The sequence below is a fragment of the Atta cephalotes genome (genome assembly GCF_000143395.1).
Source record: "Atta cephalotes unplaced genomic scaffold scaffold00033, whole genome shotgun sequence".
Lineage (NCBI taxonomy): Eukaryota > Metazoa > Arthropoda > Insecta > Hymenoptera > Formicidae > Atta > Atta cephalotes.
The window spans coordinates 1439911-1455063 of record NW_012130097.1 but is presented as its reverse complement, the minus strand read 5'-3'; the positions used below and the strand labels follow the sequence as shown (position 1 = coordinate 1455063).

At 30.7% G+C, this 15153-nt stretch overlaps 1 protein-coding gene across 1 annotated transcript; it reads right to left on the bottom strand.

Moving 5' to 3' along the window:
• Positions 1-137: 137 nt before the first annotated feature.
• On the bottom strand, positions 138-10334 carry LOC105621362. Its single transcript, XM_012202827.1, has 2 exons — positions 10227-10334; positions 138-589 (listed from the first exon to the last, which is right to left on the bottom strand). Exons 1-2 carry the CDS (start codon positions 10332-10334, stop codon positions 296-298), a joined length of 402 nt encoding a protein of 133 aa, XP_012058217.1. The 3' UTR covers positions 138-295.
• Between the last annotated feature and the right edge of the window lie 4819 nt (positions 10335-15153).

The window sequence follows — 15153 nt, the reverse complement described above, 5'->3', positions numbered from 1 at the left end:
CCCCCTCCCTCCTCTCTCTCTCTCCTCCTCCTCTCTCTCTCTCTCTCTCTCTCTCTCTCGACCATACTCTCTCGCATATTCGCACACATTCCCCGTTACTCTCGTTTCCTTCGTCATTATCATCTTTTTCTTTCTCCTTTCTTTTTCTTCTTTACCAAGCTGAAGGCGGATCCGGACACGAGCGCGCCGCCATGTTGCTGCTCGACTCGGATACGGTAACGGGTGCCGAAGTGCGTCGGATCTCGATCGGTTTCGAGCCGGACGCGGGTGGCCGGCCCAAAACCCCTTGATTGTTTCACGATAGGTTACGTTGATCCTCCGCGCAATCTTCCGCCTTCTTCAGCGAGCGCTTCAGCTTATCCACCAATCGATTATGAAACTTGTTGAGGGAGTTCGAGCTGCCGGTCTTCGGCGGCGACGTGCTCGTGCTCTTGCTCGGGCTCTGGAGAGAGCTCTGCGACGCCCTTGAAGACGTCCTCGAGAAGTGCCGCGAGGTCAGCGGCACGGACCGGTGCGCCGGCGAGGTAAGAAAGTCGGAACCGGGGGAGGTCGACAACGACGGTCCCTCCGACTTGGAACACTCGGATACCTACGACCAAAAAAACCGGTATGTTCCGGATTATGGGGAAAGTTTTCTAGGTAAAATTTTTCCATGTCTTATCATGTACACTATTGGCATCAAGATTACAGAAAATCTGTTTTTATATTAGGTGTTTGCAAAAGTTCGTAAAGTCACCGTTAGATGTTACTAGAATATATTGTAAAATAATTATTATTATTGAAATTATAACCAAAAATAAGTTATTTCATCAAATCAGGCTTATTATATTAATATTTTAATGGTGACTGTTTGTCCCTAAGGCATTAGATAATTTATCAACGCGCAAGGGCGAATCATCAACCATAATCAAAACCATTAGCGAATTCCATCATTACAATTATAGTAATCTTTACTCGCGTGATTTGCCTTTCAATTCATCAGCTTTCATCCAGATTCTATTCTAATTCGTCGCGATAACGATAGATTTCGCGCACTTTGTCAAAGTTATTTGTCTGTTGCTTATTGCGCGAACAGTGAAAGCTATGATGAACTCCGCTATTTTAACACGTGCAAGTAATAGACATAAACGAAATCCTATTAACCGAACCTTCATTTTTTATCTTCTCTCCAAATCAAAATTCATAACAGAATTGCCACCAATTTCTCTTATTTTAAAATTCCATAATTTTTCTGATTTTCCTGACTATTTTCAATTTTCTTGACACTTCCCTGATTTTAATGGCAAGCCTGCATGATTAAAAAAAACCTGATGACCTTTGATAGACATTGATTAATCTTTCAATTGATATTTAATTTGATATACATGTGAAGAATTTCATTACATTTTTGTACAATGAGACAGATTGTGTCAACAGATTTCTTTTAAATACTTATCTTCATTATTTATTGCTAATTTTTTTAAAATTCGCGTAATAATTAAATAATGATTTTTCCAACAAACTTTGCGCTGTAAATAATGCGATCAAATAAAAAAATTATAAATATTTCTATTTATATTATATAAAATATATTACAAATAATTTCACCATTTCAAATTACTTTAATTTAATGTAATAGAAAGTTGCCTTTGATATATTCTAAGACGATTCAAAATATCGAGTAATGGATTTAAAATATTTAAGATTTAAAATTTTAATGATAAGATATCAATCAAGATATAATTCATGCAATATTTGTATATTGATAAGATGTTAAAGATCGAAAAGGAATGCATTTGAAAGCACCGAGTAATAATATTTTGAAAACTAACCGCAACTTTCTTTAATCAGCATTTATGTCCAAATATGTACCTTAATGTCAAGAGAATCGCGATAATGGCAATAACTGTTACGGGTGCGCAATAAATTCGCATGAGAACATGCATCATTTCTCTCACAAATGAAATGTATGCAATTCCTATGCGACAATAACGATGTCATTTGGCTAATTGATTTGCATGTTTGCGAGGTTGTCGAGTGCGAACTGGCCGAATCATCCTGAATTATTCAACGCTGAAGCACAATAAAAATTGGAAAATATCTATATCGTGCATATATGACTCATGTGCATATATTCGACACGCAAACGCGTACGTGCCCTTTTCCACGTACGATCTACGTCGAACTTGAGATCACGTACTCGTCGTGTCATCGCGGTAGGAGGAGGTAAGTGGCTGATTAGATCAGATTTGTTTCATGTGTGTCTCTCCATTTACACATATAATGTGTAATCTCGCCAACGAGATTGATAGTTCAGACAGTGATTCTCATATTTTCTAAATAGATTTTATCAACAATTTATTAAACTAATTAATCATTTCAAGCTTTAATTATGACATCAAGAACCTTATTTAAATTATTTTTTATTCTCTTTAATCATCCATTTTACGCATCCATTTCTTGAATGAAGTGCAAGAATATAGATCTTTATGTTCTCATAAAAATTAAATAATAAATGTTCTTCTAATTTTTCTTCTTCATATTTTAGAGCTCAATATTTTTTTAACATAAAGTTGTTTAATTTCTTGTCATCTTCTAGAATTTTATTTATTTTTAATTAACACATAAATATATAAACATAAAAAATTATTAATCTATTTCTCTTCATCATCATATTTACAAGATAAAATCTTCTTTCTCTATATAAATGCTCCATATGAAATATTTTTTCAATTTCTTTTATGTATATGGATTATATACATTGTATATAGAGAACTAAAAAGATACTTTAAAAAAAATATAAACAAGACGGTGGAAAGAAATGGATTAAAATGTGTAAAGAATTATTAATGTATCGTATGCATTATTAAAAATTCTCGAATATAATAATTTTTATTTAAGTACAGAGTACACAATGTTTATTGTCGCAGCGATTATTAACTCGCTTTGCTCCTCTGATTCTAATCTTACCTATATACCGAATTTACTCTCGCTGTTGTATTACATGTGGTTACGCAATCCTACGTATCAGAGGTGAAATACAACACAATTTGTATTGATACGGGCGCAAGTGGAGTCTGTTGCTTGTAAACGTTTCTCATTCAATCTTATTGCGATCCCTTATTCGTATTAATAAAGAACCTTTTATCGGAGCGTAATACGAGATAAAAATAGAAGTAGTGAAAATAAGAACAATGATCGATTATTCACTGTGCTCGGCATACAGCACAAGTTCAGAACAGGTGTTTGAAATTTATTTGCAGCTGATTTGTTCAAGATTCATTAATGCTCTGAGTTTCATGTTAATCGTATGCGACGCGCAAATAAATCTAATTTCGTTTGATAATTAATATCTTGTGAGATGTAAACTGAAAATTTTAATCCGAAAAGAAAAGGTTAAATAAATAAATAGACAAAAATTAATATTTCATGTACAGCTTAGGGATTGTTAATAACAAGTGACAATTTTTTAAAATTAAAACATGTACAAATATTATATAATATTATATAATATTATAAAAATAATTAAGTCCCCAAATAATTTCCCGAGGAAACTATAAATAATAATTTGTTATTGTATTAATCCTTTATGCTACTCAAAATATTATAGTTTATTTCATAATTAAATATATGTTTCAATCATTAATAGCCAACAGGCATATATTTCAATTTATTTAATTATATTATAGCTTTTGGAATTAATTCGAATGTGATTTATGGATATTTTTAGAGTTTGAAGTATTGCTATCAAAATTTATACGTACATTAATCTAAATGCATAAATTTATATCTAATTCAGTATTAATAATTTCAATATTTATGTTCTCCGACACGGTAAGCATACTTAAACAGAAAAAAATTTCACGAAAATATGCAATATATTATAATTAGGCGACTGTATCATGCGATAATGCATGTCACATAGATTAAAAAAAAATGCGCAATACACAAACTAAGCTTCGTGTTATATAATTGACAATGATTCCTCATGAGATTGCATGTTCTGGCAATAATAATCATATCTCTATCGTACTGCGTACTTGTAACTTTCAGTGTCACGTGCTCAAGTTGGCTCTAAATATCGGCATGGAAGGACAAAGAGTTGATTAAAAATATCCCGTTCACGCGTTTTTATAACAGTACAACGCATTACCCGTGACGGAAATTAACTCCTCATTATGTATTATATATAGAACGAAATATTAGGAATATAGCATATTTTATCCATATTTAATCATTATTCTAATAATTTAATAATAATGGATCATAAATATCTATATTTGATGATTATTATATTAATTTAATAATAACTAAATAACTAATAATTAATTGCTAATAACTAATTAATCGCTACTTTATTAACCAGATTACGTACATACATAATTATTATCACGTTATGAATGATCGTATTTCAAATAATAATATAAAAAATTATAATTACTTATATAAAAGATATAAAAAATATGTATGCTTAAATATTTTTAAAATCTTTTAATATTTTTAAATATTTTATTCATCTCAAAATAATCTTGATTTATTTAATAATCAATGCAATTATCAGATTTTATTTAAAAATAAACGAGGAAAAGAATAAAAGAGCTAAATTGAGAAGTTGCAATGAAGATATTTATCCGCACAATCGCGTTTTTTTGTTTCTGTCCTTTTTGCATCGTTCCTCATTTACAAACTACTTATCTTTCGTAGATATTCTATCTTTACTTTATTCTATCTTTTACTTTAAGTGTATCAAGTTCAAGAAACGGCATCGCAAAATTATCCGGATCGAAACCGAAGATTGCTAGCTTACGCAAAATGGAAACAGTTATGTCATCTTGTCGTGTTGTATCTTGCGAATATCTTTTTCACGCACATAACTTTTGTCGCATATTCCTGTTAAAGCCGCAATATTCCCGTAATACAGCAGTCTCTTCACGGTTGAAGAGCTATGGAATTATCTCATTCTTGAGCAAAATCTTTTCGACAAATCTTTTAATTTTGTAACAGTATCATTAATTATTACATATTTAAAAAAGTATAGATTTATGGTTTTTAAAAAAATTGAATGTTTTTTTAAATATTAATCTTTAAGACTATCACATCTCAAATCAGAAAAAACTTTGATGAGAAAACGATAACTTATCGGCCTAGCAATTATGCAATACATTAGGTAATACAAAATTTCTGTTATCATTATTACTTTATGAAATGGCATAAAAAATTTATCGCAGTAATTAAAATGTGGAAACGTAAAAATTGAAGAAACTAAGAATTTAAAAATAAGCCATAATGAATGATTTAAAAATGCAACATAATGAATGATTCATAGAATTATGTAAGACATATGAATAATTTCAAGAAATTTCTTTATTCCAATTTTCATATCAATTTTGATAATAATTTATCTTTTGAGGAATTAATTTAATTGAGATTAAATATGCGATATATAAATATACACTATTACATTTTATTACAAATTATGCGATTATAGAATGAATGAAATAGATAAGCAACTTTCAACGATTGAGAATCCGTATGAGAGTTCACCGCACGATAGGTTGCGAAACCGAAGTTTGCGCAATATTATGTCATAGATATAGTACTTTGCACATAACGTCCTAGACCTACAGGAATATATTTCCATTAGAAATAATTTGACAAAGCTTAAATCACACTAGCATACATTACATAATTAATGTATGACGTCACAACCTTTCGATTTATGATATTAATCTCAAATTTTTACATCACAAGTGAAATCTGTTATTCAAAATTATCTAAAGAAAATGCTCATGATTCATAGCTCATGATAATTAATGCACATGGAATTATCTCGCTTATTCATTCTCTCATATTCAATTACTCACACTTTAAACATAAAAAAATTCTCTACGATAAATATCCATTAACACTAGAAACACTGAACAGTCATTATATGTATTTTTTAGATTAATATTATGTTTCTCTAAAAAATAGAATTTTAAAACTTTTTCACTTTTCAATAATTATAATAAAATATTTAGTATTTTTATCACTTTTTCATAATATAATAATTTATTAATATAATATTTATTAATATAATTTATTAATATAATTTCGATTCGTCCTTTTAGCGAATAAGAAATTTTGGTGCTTTTAATGTTAAAGGTATACAAAATATTCGAGTAACGAAATAATAAGTGACATTTGTATAAACTTTACTATGAAACCGCTTTATCATGGAAATATGATGATAAGTAAACACTTATTATCATTATATCTGAACTTCTCTATCTATATTGCTATATTAATAATTACAATAATTTCATGCAACTCTCATTAATTAATTTCCGTTGTCACTGTTATCGTAAAATTATTTCATTTATGTAAATAATAAAATAAACACAAAAATCGATGATACGACATTCGCGATAACATTTATGACCGCAATAAACCGCATGCAATTTACTATTTTAGATTAATATTATATTTCTGTAAAGAGATAGGATTCTGAAATTATTTTGACTTTCACTAATTATATTAAATAATTAATTATATTAAAATATTTAGTTATTCATTAATTTTTCATTTTTATAGTAATTTATTTATTTCATCTCCTTTTAACAAATAAGAAATGTTTTTAGTAAAAAATTATAAAATATTCGAGTAAGACGGAATAATAAGTGATACTTGTATAAACCACTTTACTATGGAAATACGGTAATAAGTAAACATGTTACATCATTGTGCCCAAACTTCTCATACATTGATAGCGCATTAATGGAATTTACAATAATTCCATGTAATTCTTGTTAATTAATTTATAATTGCCGTCGTCACTATTATTGTATAAAGTTATTTCATATGTAAATGATAAATGAAATAAACACAAAAGTTGCAATACCACCGGCAATATGACATTTGCGATAACATTTACGAGCGCAATAAACCGAGTGCAATTCACAACATTATGCGCATAACTGCCGACGTCGTGTTAAAAATAAATTTCTAGCCGGCGTGTATTTATCCGTCGGGACACGTGGTTTCGATCGTCACCTATTATTGACTGTGCTTATTCAGCATCTGCAAATACAATTTCGTCGAACGTTTAGTGATGCCAAGGGAGAAACCGGTTCTGAATGCGGCGAGTTGATCTTTTACGGCAGCGATGTCACGAGAAAAAAAAAGGTCCGACTTTTTCCGAGCTATTTATCGACGAACGCCGGCGCGAGAAGAACGATCGACGTTGCGAGTTGCGAATACGGTCAATCATAAAAAAAAAGTTTGATCTGTCCTTGACGCTCAGAGGAAGCAATCAAACTCCTCTTGTTGCGGCATGGATCGCAAACTTTCTCACGATTAACATTTTTATGACAAATTTAGAGATAACTTGTCTTTGATATAAGCTCGATGGAAAATTTTAAATATTAAAGATTGAAAAAAAATTCCATAACAAGTTCAAAACATCATATAGATAAGGCTGAAAGTTCACTTTTTCAAACTCAAATTAATTTCACGTTAATAAAACTTTTAGAGATGCACGTATCACGCAATCTAGAATTAATTTTCTATATTATCAATTATTTCCATCATGTGAAAAGATATTATATTTGAAAATTTTGTATTTAAAAACATACACAAAAGACATGTAAAAATTGTAATATACATACACATCACAAAAGCAACAGTTATTGAGACAAATCTGAAAGGACTACACAGATTAAAGCAGCATGTGTCATTATCGATGAATTTGAATTTAATTTGAAAAAAAAATTTAGATTTCTATAAAATCTTAATTGCTTCTTTATTTATATTAATTTGACTTAATTAATTTATTAATGATTTGAGTCGAAATCTAATTATAATCAATATTTTGTTAAATCGTTCTAAATTTTCCTGAGAAAATTTCATATTTTAAATGAAAATATATATTTCTGCTGTTAATTCAAGATCGCAACATTTCCATTATCATGGAATTTGCATTATGTGTACACAATTACACTAAGTTACACAATGTCACATAAATAACATAATTACATAAGAAAAGCAGGATATTTTCACAGGAACGATCAAAAGGATAACAAATCGTAATTAGCTCTTGTATAGCTCCAAGAAAATCAATACTATATTTATATTAGTATCAATACCGAACAAACAGAACAATAATATCTTTATGTCTTTATACATCTTTCCCAATTATATCTTCTATTAATATAAATATTTAATATAAATATTTTCTTTTAATTAATAATAAAAAACATATTTTTAGAGATACTCTTGAACGTAAATCAATCGATATTTCCTGAAGCTATGGGAGTTAAGTGAAGTGTTTATTTCGAAAAGGTTGACAAAGGCAGCAGCTGTTGAAAGCTTTCTCATCAATATTTAATACGCTCATCTCATTTCTAACAAGTCATACACGAAAAAAAAATTAGTTGGATGATACAGCAAACCTATAATTTACTACGCGAATTCAACATCGATAATTAAGAAGATTTGATGTTTAACAAATCGCTAATGTTATTCAGCTGTCAACTTTGCTATTTTAACATAGAAAATTGACTGTTTGTATATTACGACTATAGATTTGCTGAATCAGTGAAGTTTTCAGCTGTGTTTTTTCCCGTGTATAATACAACAAAATCTGTTTTCGAAATAAACGCCTCGGACAGGTTGGAAAAATGAAACGACACGCCGCGTAAAACTAGAATGGCCGATTACCATGAGAACCGAGACGGGAGGACGATCGGACGTGCCGCACTTCGCAAGACGGCTGTGTCTGCCGGTTCGCCAGACCTGCGAAAAAATCGCACTAGTGCAGTGGCGGCATTCTTTCTCGATTTCTTGCCCGTTGTCTATTCGCGCAATCCTTTTTCCGACGAACGCCCATAAATAATCTCAAAACCGTGCAATAAACAAGATATGCCGGCGAAAGTATGCGCATAATGATTTTCCTTAAACGCATATTTCATTTTCCGTGCCGACGGTTGCAATGCTTTCGAGTTAATAATATACATGCGATATAATGCGCGAATGACGCATCAAAACTGACCGGCGCCATTGTTGAGTCTTTTGCAATTTTGTAAACGATATTATTTCAACATGTAAACTTTCAAAAAAAAGAAAAGAATTATTTACAAACTTTTTTGTTTTATATGTTGCCGTCAATAAACGATTAAAGGAAAATCTATATATATGACAATAAAGATGCGCAGTTACGTCATTGGCGTTGATGTAAACTGGATTGTCGAATTCATCCGAATTCATTCAATTCACTGTATTGCAGTATCTTGCAAATTAAAACTCTCTTTTAAAAAAAGCTTTTGACATTTTATAACCCCGAACACGTTGACAATCACGCACGAAGATTAATATTTATTAACACTCGATTTTTTTTTAGCGTATCGCCATGTTACAACATGCAATAGTCTGCAATATGGATAAAAAGTTAAACTCCCATTTCTCATTTGATATAAAAAAGTCGTACACGGCAATATTAAAAAATAAATTTTTTCGCTCCTTTTATCTACTGCCATACTTTTTTTATTATATACGTAAAATATCAAAGTATTTGTACGTAAAATATTAAATCAATTTTTGCGAAGAATCTTTATGTTTTAAATATATTGCCAATAATGCACATTATCAGACTATTTTTTAATATTCGGTACAGCATTTTTCCATTAGTGCTTCGTGAAACAATAGACATTTTTTTTAGCAGTTGTATATTCCTCATCAGAAATTGAGGAAAAAATGATTGCAATTATCATAATTTAACTACAATTTATGATCATGTTTGATGCCAAATGTACATTTTTTAGACTCCAAAAATATTATTATTACTAACATTTTAGAAATAATAATTATAAGGATTATAATTTATAGTCTATTATAATCTATAGTCGTTTTCAATGACAACTATTTTTTAAAAGAATTCTAATTATAATTATTACTAGTATTACAGCAGTAATAATTATAAAAATAAAACTCTTAACCAGAATTGTTTACCATGAATTATAAAAAACCACGAATACAAAAAACACTTTTCTCTCAGTGTTATCTATCTTATTTAATATCAATTTCGATTTGCATTTTTATTTTGTATCGCAAATAAAGGCAGGAAAATTTAAACATGAATAATGATGACATATGCGTATCTTAATGGTTCCGGCAATTTTCTATCCTCTCTCACGTCAAAGGAGCGTTCAATCACTCGAAGCCTATTTGAAAAACGCCACACCATGTAAAGTAAATAAACATCATCCACTCACCTTTCGGCTACGACAAGCCTGCGGATTCGAGCACTCGGACGATCGTCGACTCCTATTAGTCTTATAAATGTCCCATTCGTTTTTCACCACAGGCATCATAAACGCCATCTCGTAGACTTTTATTATCTGGTCTCCGTTTCACACTTCGCCTGTCCGGTTCGTCCCTATCTTTTTACGTTCCGCAATCTCTTTCTCTTTCTCTCTTTCTCTCTTTTCTAAAATACTCTTAGAAAGTTTTAAGACCTTGCACGGCTCGCACCACGCAAGAGTGAGAGAGAGAGAGAGAGAGAGAGAGAGAGAGAAAAGGCCAATCGTTACACTGGCGCGTCAGTAGCTCCTATGGATGATGCCTTGCCTGCGAGTTCTCGCTAAGAATTTTCGCCTCCGAAGAATTCTTCCGCTTTGCGATCAATCGCTGACGGTGTCGACGATGTTGACGATGACCGCTTCGTCCGGCAGATCGAACTGGAAAACTTCATACACGTCGCGCTCGCACAAGTGCGTTTGCGATATGCTCGATAATGCGTGCCCTTTCCGTTTAGTTACAGCTGGCGTATCGCCTGTTCCGGCAATGTTCCGTTTCTCAACTCACGTCCGTACAATGCGGCAGTTCGCTACGGAATAAGCACGCCGGTCTGCGCGTGGATAAACGAGGGTCTCGCGACTCATGACGAGAGTGGTAGGGACGAACTAGCGCATCCATTGGCTGTTGTTGAGGCGGGACACCTACGTCACGGGTTACCATTGATTTTTCAATGTTGATACACACAGCGGCGTGCTGACATGCCGGATTGAATTTTTGGCGGCGCGCTACCGTGGCCTGACATGTCATATTACGCGTAGACGCACTCCCGACCATGCATACGTGCGTGCGTGCACGCATACGCACACTGAGAGAACAAAAATCATTGGAATAATCATAATTTAATTGTAATTTACAAGTCATTTTTTGGAACAACTACAAATATATAATTGTTTTGATCATATGAATTATAGTAATCTGAACATCGAATATATATTCAACTAATTGTATGATTATCTTACACATAAATTATACTTATTTGCATCTAGTAAATTATACTATAAAATATTCGTTCGTAAAATATCGTAATTGTAACTATACATATAAGATTATTGTTACTAATTTATAGCAATAATAACTATAAAAATGATGCTCCTGACCATAATTATTTTATCATGCAATTATAGTCACAAATACGATATATACTTTTCTTTCGCAGTACGGAAAGATTTATTGAATGTCCCAGGATCCGGATTTTGGAGAGTTTGGGTATCTCGCGGTGACACGAAGAAGTCGCGATCGCACTGCGATTATCAATGCGTCAATCAGCTGTTACAGATTTCGTCACAATCCGCAAATATTTTGTCTTTCTTGAGCTTTCAGCGAACGATGTCGCTCCTTGAAAGGATCCCAAATGAAAATTGAACTTCGACATCTCCGACATGATTGCTTTACTGATTCAAGAACTTACACATATATGATTTACGTGTCATCACATCGCTACACACTAGACACCAATATTGCACGCACACATACACACAAATTTTCTAAGCCATTAATCTTTCATATTAGATATTAAGTCTAATTCTAAGAACTCAATATTGCTTGTTCATATAATCTCTAATCCAACTAAGATTATTTTGTACGTACAAAGTATAAAACTTGTATCTAAAGCAAATATTGTTACAAATCGATACCAGAAGCCGATAATAAAACTGTAATTTTCCATTTTTTTTGTTTTTTTGCATAAAGTCGATTGGCTTGGACTATATTACTGTGTATACTATTTTAAATGCATAGAAAAAGATTTAAATCTGCAAAGTTAATCTGCGGTTAAAAAAATACTTACATAGAAAATAATCGCATTCGATCGATAAAACAGATGACTTTGTGATCACCTTAAGGTTATGGCATACAGAAAAACCTATGCTCGTTTCTACCAATATAGATTAACTTTAATCTCAGTTCAACTTACTCTTCATCTTTTTGTAATTCTTAGAACTAGAGAAAGATAAAGAGTTAGTTGAGATTAAAATTAAATTACATTGGTAGAAAGGAGTAAAGTTCCGAAACACAATAAGTGTAGTATTAAGTATAAGCTTTAAATATTAAGATGAATATTCATAGTCGGTTCTTCAAGACTATCTCAAGTTCTATCTCAAGTGATTGTCTTAAGATGTTAATACAGCTCTGTAATTGGTTCATGACATCTTAAGATTGTACTTATTACGGTTTTGATAGCACACTTTATTCAAAGGATATTCTGGCAAACGTTCTTAAGACATAGAGATATTCTTTGAATGTTCTTTGGAACATCCCTTAGAGACGTGTGTTATTAAGGGAATGATTAAAAAATGGACCAATATCATAGTCGATTACTTTTCCCACATTCGACTGTAATTGATCAATTTCTTACGGCTCAAGGATTACTAATTGTTTATTTATGATTGATTTAGATCTAATGAGGGAAATTAAAGACAAGACTAATCATATTAAAGAATTTTACAATAGTTGCAAAGTCACTTTCTCTGCTGAATGCAGCCAATAAAAATTATGATCTTGCGTCTCCAAATGCTCGACTGTGATTAATCGATATTCTTGGAATTTTATGATTATGACTAAAATTTTTTTTATAATAACTTTTAGAGAAGTTTCAAGGTTTAATTTATATGTTAAATTAAAGTTCATTTGTTATGTGGAAATAATAATCATTTTGTTATTTATGTAACGAAAACGTAAAATAACATTTTTGAAATAAATATTTGAAATAAATTAATATTTGTATCCTCGACATTGCTTTACTAAATGCTGAGTACAGCACTATAGTAGTACAAATAATGTACTACTTTATTATGTTTATATTTTCGCTGGAAATGGTAGATAAAGCGAAAATATATTATTAAAAAGCTATATTTATACCGTTAAAACATAATATAGTCAGTAAAGCGTAGTTTTAACTTTTGATGTTAAATACAGCCGCAAACAAACTTTCATATTATGCTTAGAAAAACAGCTTCATCATGCAATCTTATGTTAATGATAAATAAAACATTGCGGTAAAAGTCAAAAGCTAAACAAAATCATTTGAGTAAGGGTAATAAAGGTAGAGCAAGATAAAAAGTTTATTAATATTTCAAAACAAATTATCTAAAAAAAAGAAAGAAGAGGTATTTTAGCTTCTAAAATAAAATAATTCAGCAAACATAAACCACAAACATTAATAAAAATTGAGAAAAGTTAAAGTATGTTTTATTACATATAAAGTGTATGAAATCAGTAATATAAATCTATATGTTGCATATCTATTATGTTTTAACATGAATATAAAATATAGAATAGATGTAAAGTATTTTTTTTATTTGATACTACAGAAAAGAGATATAGAATAGACATAAAGTATTTTTTTATTTGATATTATAGAAAAGTGATATATAATTATCGATAAAATAAGATAGACGAACATGTAAAAATGAGAAACCGGTTGAAGCAACGGACGCGAAATGTAATTTTAATAATTCAACGTGAAGTCAGATCTTAATACAACATATTTTAAATTTAAATACTAATCTTTTAGATAAACGCGCTTCAAAATGTGCAATAGAAAACTATCTCTTGCTCGTAAACAGGAGAGATAATCTTTTTCTTGGTGAGCATAGCGAAAAAAATTCACAGCGCAAATACGCAAGCGAGTTATATAACACTACATGTTCAGGATATATAATTTACTATAGTTTGCAACGTATTTATCTAAATATCTGTAGTTCTGTGAATATCCATGAACACCTTTACAGAAATCTAATACTGAAGCCAATATTGAAAGATAATTACTCATTTTGAGTACTAAAGACACTATTGTTTAATATTTTTAGTAAACCAAATAAATAATTAATTTCTGTCTTTCAGTAATAAATTGTCTGATATTATATTTCTGTAAAGATAAGTTATGACGTCCATAAAAAATTGAATATACGTTGGAAGAGGATCGCTCATCAATCCTCATTAACTTGTCCTTGACCCTCCACCAGTGGGAAAATGCGTATCTAACCAGGTTCGACCTTGAATAAACCAAGAGGCAGGCAAGGGTTTATATGTTTTGTCGACTCTTTCAGAAATCCAATTTAATATTGGACACTTGGGATTACTTATTTCGAGTACTAAAAGCCAAATTAATTAATTTGGAATATCAGCTTTTAATATTTCAAAATAAGGAATTAATTACTCTCAATATTAAATTTATGTAAGAAATGTACCCTGTTTGTGAATATTTATAAATTTAGAAGTAAAGTGATTTTTAATGCGTAATTATTTAAAAAATGATGTGCCCTTTACGTCTTTATAAAGTCTTTATTCGTATCGTAATTTAAATTAATAACATTTAAAATAATGTATAAGTCTCTCATGAGTTTCATCAAATCACATTATTAATAGTAAACATTGTGCAAGAAAAATAATTATTATATTACGTAAACTTCCGAGCGACGAACATATTCATAATATTAATATTAACGACAGTATTATAATACTATTACCTATTAATTACCGTCTTGCAAACCGCTGACGAAATTAATTTCGCTTTAACGAACGAAACTTTCAGCAAATTGCAAGCATCAGCAAATTAATTATTAATTGTAACGATAGATAAATATATGTTCTGCTGGTATAATAAACTTCGCACTAATTAGCAGTAAATCTCTCAGAATTGCTCTCAGTGACAATTAAGTTAACATGAATTTAAATAAGGAAATATTATTTCCTCGAGTTTACTTTTAAATCTTTAGAAGAATAATTTAATAATTCGCCTTATTGCGCAGAAATGAATAAGTACGAAAGAAATTTTGCGGATTTTGCGGTTTTGTGCGCCTTATATCTCGCTGTCGGAGAAACGATTAAAATTATGTCTGATAA